The following is a 6,000-nucleotide window of genomic DNA, read 5'->3' as shown; positions in this document are numbered from 1 at the left end:
AATAGATTAAGACAAAGAAGGAAAAAAAAGGAGACAGATAAGGAAGATGAACAAAACCAAAAGAACCAAGAAAGACAAAAAGAAAAAAACAAACGAATAAATAAACTGATACAGAGAGAGAACACGGGAGGAGTTTGAACACAAAGGAGGAGGAGGAGAAGGAGGAAGAAGGAAGAGAGAAGGAGGAGGAGAGAACCAAGAAAAATTAATAACTAGAGGAGAGTTACTTAATATCCACCACCACAGTTTCGGGGAAGTTAGCGTCTCACCCTGTACTCTCAATTAACTGGGTACAGGTAGAGGTGATTTCCGCGGGCCACTAATCGCCACCCTTCCCGTCCCCTCGCCGCATTCACCGCTGCCTAAAATAAGCGCCTGGCCTCTTTGTAATGCTGCGTGCGGTTCGCGAAAATCACCTGCATTTAATTGGCACAAGGAAGTAATTAAGGTGGTCAGGTAGCTTTACGTCATGTGAGAGAGAGAGAGAGAGAGAGAGAGAGAGAGAGAGAGAGAGAGAGAGAGAGACTATGGGGGTTACAAGGATTATGCAAGTGTGTGTGTGTGTGTGTGTGTGTGTGTGTGTGTGTGTGTGTGTGTGTGTGTGTGTGTGTGTGTGTGTGTGTGTGTGTGTGTGTGTTGTATAATGAACAGGTTTCTTTTCCAAGTATTTGTGTGACGTGTGGTCGGGTTTCAGTATTCGCACAACACTTGTACCTGAACTGGAAAAACCTACTTAACGCTACACTCTTGGCCGGGATGGTGCTCACTGGCCCTCATCAGTTCCCGTTACGCTGTTACACTTGACTTGCGCAGCTCACTGTAACACAAGCCTCACGCACACAGTTAATGCCACAGACCACAGATATTTTAGCATCAGCGTTTACAGCAAAAACATAAAAACTAGAAAAATTACAACCGCAGCGGCAGCAACAAAAATATTAACGTCAGTAGTGGCAGTTGCAAATACAGTAACAAGAACAGTACTATCACAACTATCACCACCATTACAACCATTACAACCACCACCTAACCTAACCCACCACCAAGAAAAACAACAACAGCAACATCAATAACAGTAACAACAACAATAACAGCAACAACAACAACAGCAGCAATAACAATAACAACAGTAACAGCAACAACAATAACAACTACAATAATAACAATAACAACAACAACAACAACAATAACTACAACAACAACTATAACACCTACATTTCACAGAAAAACACACTCAAGGAAGGAGATCCATTAAGCAGGATAAATAGACAATTAGGTCTAATTACACGTGCTGCTCTGCGCTTCCAAACTCAGCTCATTACACCTACAACAATAATAACAACAACAACAACAACAACAATAACAACAACATTAAGTTTACGAACTGTTTGCCAATGATGATGATAGAGAGAGAGAGAGAGAGAGAGAGAGAGAGAGAGAGAGAGAGAGAGAGATGCAAACCGAATTATCAATAAGAGGGAAGAAAGAGAGTTGGAGTAGCCGCGTCTTGCCGCCAATCAACGCCACTCAAAGGGGAATTGCGGTACAGAGACCTAATCTGAGCCTTGACCACCCTTAATGCCATCAGCTGGAAGGATGTGAGCAGGAAGAACAAGGACTGCGAATGTCACCCTTTCCCCCACTATCTCTCTCTCTCTCTCTCTCTCTCTCTCTCTCTCTCTCTCTCTCTCTCTCTCTCTCTCTCTCTCTCTCTCTCTCTCTCTCTCTCTCTCTCCTAAACTCTAGAACTTCACTAATTTCCCTGCAAACTGATATGTTAACCTTAATCTACTTAGGGAGTTTGTGGAGATTAAAACTGACACCATAAAGATTCGGAGACTAAAGTGTCGTTCGGTGGAGATTCGGGACGTGAAATGACTCGTAATAGTTTTCGGGATTGTCTTAAAAACGGCTTTGAAAATCATTATAACTGTCTACATTAATTTACGTTACTCTATGTACCGTTATGTAAGGAATCCGTACTTTTAAGCGCCTATCACCAATTTCTTAACTTTGCATAACTCTCAAAGCTATAGGAGAGATTTAAGAACGTTTTCCTTCACTTGTCCACCTTTGAAACCTTTAACCCCTTCAATACCGGGACAGATTTTTTTCCTTGAGGTTTCTGTACTATTAGACCATTTTATTAACATTAGGAACGGTCTATGGAAATCAGAAGAATAATGACCACAGTCTTCACTATTTTAATCCGCCACATAAGTTTCTGAAGCTGTATAAAATCACCAAGTAGTAAGCATAATGAATATGGAAAAGCGTCATGGTATTGAAAGGGTTATGAACAACTGTCACCAACTTCTTTACTTTACATAACTCTCCAAGCTATAGGAAAGATTCAAGGACATTTTGCCTCACTCGTCCACCTTTGAAACCTTTAAAAACTTCCAGGACTTATTGTATATGCGAGTCCCGTTCTTGGAGTTCAATATCTTAAAGTGACCCAGTACAAGCGATTCATCCCTTCCAATGACCCTGGCAGCCCTCAAGCTCAGGATATCATGGACTGTTATTTGGAGATCAAGGGGCTTACCAATGCTTCCCCTGACGTCAATCCCAGGGGAGGTTAGGTGTGGTAACACTGACTGACTTAGACTTACGGTACGAATGTCTGAGTTGTGAAAAAGATTCTTGTTTGCTTCATTCTTTTCTCCACAAGACTCAAAAAAGTTGTGCAGAATTATTCATCTTCTGTTTAGAAATCAAATGTTGGTTATGTTCGAGTTCGTCAGACTTAAGAGACGGAATAGAGCGAGAGAGAGAGAGAGAGAGAGAGAGAGAGAGAGAGAGAGAGAGAGAGAGAGAGAGAGAGAGAGAGAGAGATTAGGAATAGATGGAGTGATTACAACATTAGAGTCTATAGTAAGGTTTCTCATTCAGGTCTCTTTCTCACAAAGCGCCGCCAGGTAATCGGCACCAGAGCAAGGGAACACTACATATCTTATTGCAATCGCGTACATTGAAGTCTCCAGTAAAGAATTAATTGAAAGGAAAGATACCCGACTACCACCAGCAGTGAAGCATCCTGTAGGAAATGAATACCTACAGAAGTAACATTCAATTATTACTACACTCCTCATGGGAAGGGGACGAGAATAACATGCAATGGAATGAATACAAAGCTGCTTCTCAAATGTGGCGCTCTAAACCTCAACGAAATCAGGGGAATCTTAGCCGTACGACGCATGACGCAATTGTTAACCGGAAATTAAACAAATTATTCCTCGTCCTGTTATGTGAGACGCAGGTTGTAAGAGACCCAACGACAACACCGCTGATTTATCAATGAAGGGGAATTATGTCCCAAATGACTCGGCTTTCTGGACTCCGGCAGCTGCTATTTTAGTCACGAGAAAACGCAGCAGCAGGAGGAGTAGGAGGAGGAGGAGGAATAGGAATAGGAAGAGGAAGAGGAAGAGGAAGAAGAGGAGGAGGAGGAGGAGGCGGAGGAGGAGGAGAAAGAGGACTGTCGTTCGCAGCGTGGCATCAGTAAAGACCAGTTTCCCGATCCTCATTCTCCATTCCTCCCGGTCACTGATAAGAGAAAGAGATGGACGACTGAAGGCTTAATTAAATCTGCACACACACACACACACACACACACACACACACACACACACACACACACACACACACACACACACACACACACACACACACACACACACACACACACACACACACACACACACAGGGAAGTCTCAAAGTTCCCCTCTCGATGGACACACTTTCGTAGTACTTCATAAAAAAGTGAAAAATAAACAAAAAATTTTCTCCCCTTGGTCTAACTTTAGCCTCCTGAAAGCCACTAAAAGCCGCAGACAACTACCGGGGAAAGATTAGAGGCTGCATTGTGTACCGGCGTGTTCACTGAGCTTCTTTACTGGATAAAAGTCTAGTGTGCCCTTAACCTCTTGAACACCATGATGCGTTTCTATATTCTGATTATTATTTGGTGATTATACACAACTTCAGAAACTTATGTGTGGACTAAAATAGTGAAGACTTTGGCCATTAATCTTCTGACCTCCATAGACCCTTGCTAGTGTCAATAAAATGGTCTAACAGTACATAAATCTGAAGGTAAAAGCGTGTCCCAGTATGGAAGGTCTTAAGTAGCTTTTTTTGTAAGAAGTTGTGAAAGGGATGCTGGATTTTTTTGTTTTATATTGTGTTCACTTTCAAAAGTTTTTATGGAATTATGAATATTAGATGTTTTTTTTTTTTTGTTGCTGCAATATATAATGAAGTAGTTCTTGTTTATTGTTGTAGTTGTATTCGTGTTTATGTTATTGTTGCAGTAGCACACACACACACACACACACACACACACACACACACACACACACACACACACACACACACACACACACACACACACACACACACACACACACCTCATCATTTCTTAACTCCCCATGCATCATCAACCCGCACCAAACCCGCTCGCCCATCACCACCCTATCGCTCATCACCCTATTAACAGACGCCCTCTCCCTCCCCCACAGGAGTATGGGGGAGCTGGCGCCTGCGAGGTCGCCACTATTCTCCAACAGGGCTTTCATTGTCGGCTACTCAGGTAAGAATCTATTGACTCTCTCTTTATTAGTCCCACCAAACCGCCTTTCTTTATTTACTGTCCTATTTCTCTTCCCTTTCCCTTCACCTACAGTACGTTTGAAATAATAAGTGTGTTTTTTTTCACATTTACTGTCCTATTTTTCATCCCTTTTCCTTCACCTATAGCACGTTTGAAATAATTAGTGTGTCATAGTTTTGCAGTCAATTTACTTTCCTATTTTCTTCCCTTTTCCTTCACCTATAGTACCTTTGAAACTATTAATGTGTCATATTTTTTCCACCTAATTTACTGTCCTATTTCTCTTCCTTTTCTTCCACCTACAGTACGTGTGAAATAATTAGAGTGTCATATTTTTGCAGCTTATTTACTGTCCTATTTCTCTTCTCTTTCCCCCTACCTACAGTACGTGTGTGATAATTAGTGTGTCATATTTTTCCACCTTATTTACTCTCCTGTTTGTCTTCTTCCTCCACCTATACAGTTTTTGCGAAATGATTAGTGTGTCATATTGTTTCACCTTATTTTGTTTCTATTTGTCTATTCCCTTCTGTCGTCTATCTATTTGTTAGCATTCCTGGTTATTTCACTTATATTTCCTCCTCTTTCACAGTGACAATCTTGTGCTATCAGTATTCCATGTGTTATATTTTCTCAGAGGTTATTCCATTACTCTATTCACTCCCCTTACAGTTTAATAAAGCTCTATTTTCACTTTAAAACACATATATCTTTCGCCTTTTACTTACCATTTGATAGTTTCCTTTTGCTCTTTACTATTTTATACCTCCATGTGCAACTATTACTGCGTATTGGTTTTCCTAGTACTCTTTTAATATTTGTCCTTAGGTTTCCTTCTCTCATCCCGTTACCCGTCTCTTCTTTCTCCTTTTATAAACGATTTTCTATTCTACGTATAGTTCTCTGTACAAGTAATATCATATGTATCGTACGCTCTGAGAACTATTATATTCATCATTATATTACCTTAACCACCCGACAAATATCGAACAGAATGTCTTACCAGCCACCATTCCTATTCATAAATTATCGTTGTAAATAATTACTAAACCATTACTTTTAATCCCTTGAGTACTACGACGCATTTTCCTATTCATTCTGCTTACTATATGGTGATTTTATACAGCTTCAGAAATGTACGTGGGGGATTAAAATAGTGAAGACCGTGGCCATTAATCTTCTGACCTCCATAGACTCTTCCTAATTCAAATAAAATCGTCTAATCACACACAAAACTCATGGTAGAAATGCGTCTCAGTACTGAAGGAGTTAATGATGTTACTCGCCTCTGTTTTCCAAGTAGCTTATTCAGTGACACCACTTCGTTTCTTTATCTTATGTCAGTTACCTAGCGAGCACACGAGCCATTTAGGGAACGTTCTGTA

General features: G+C 40.7%; 1 protein-coding gene across 1 annotated transcript in view; it reads left to right on the top strand.

The window, feature by feature from the left end:
• Positions 1-6,000, top strand: part of LOC123507271 (uncharacterized protein C10orf82 homolog) — a 46,468-nt gene that overhangs the window by 2,675 nt on the left and 37,793 nt on the right. The window contains exon 2 of the mRNA XM_045260044.1: positions 4,524-4,594. Coding sequence (XP_045115979.1) covers positions 4,528-4,594 — 67 coding nt within the window. The 5' untranslated portion in view covers positions 4,524-4,527. The remainder of the gene's footprint in view (positions 1-4,523; positions 4,595-6,000) is intronic.

The sequence above is a fragment of the Portunus trituberculatus genome, chromosome 21 (genome assembly GCF_017591435.1).
Source record: "Portunus trituberculatus isolate SZX2019 chromosome 21, ASM1759143v1, whole genome shotgun sequence".
NCBI classification, from domain to species: Eukaryota; Metazoa; Arthropoda; class Malacostraca; order Decapoda; family Portunidae; genus Portunus; species Portunus trituberculatus.
This window is presented reverse-complemented; position numbering and strand designations above follow the sequence as displayed.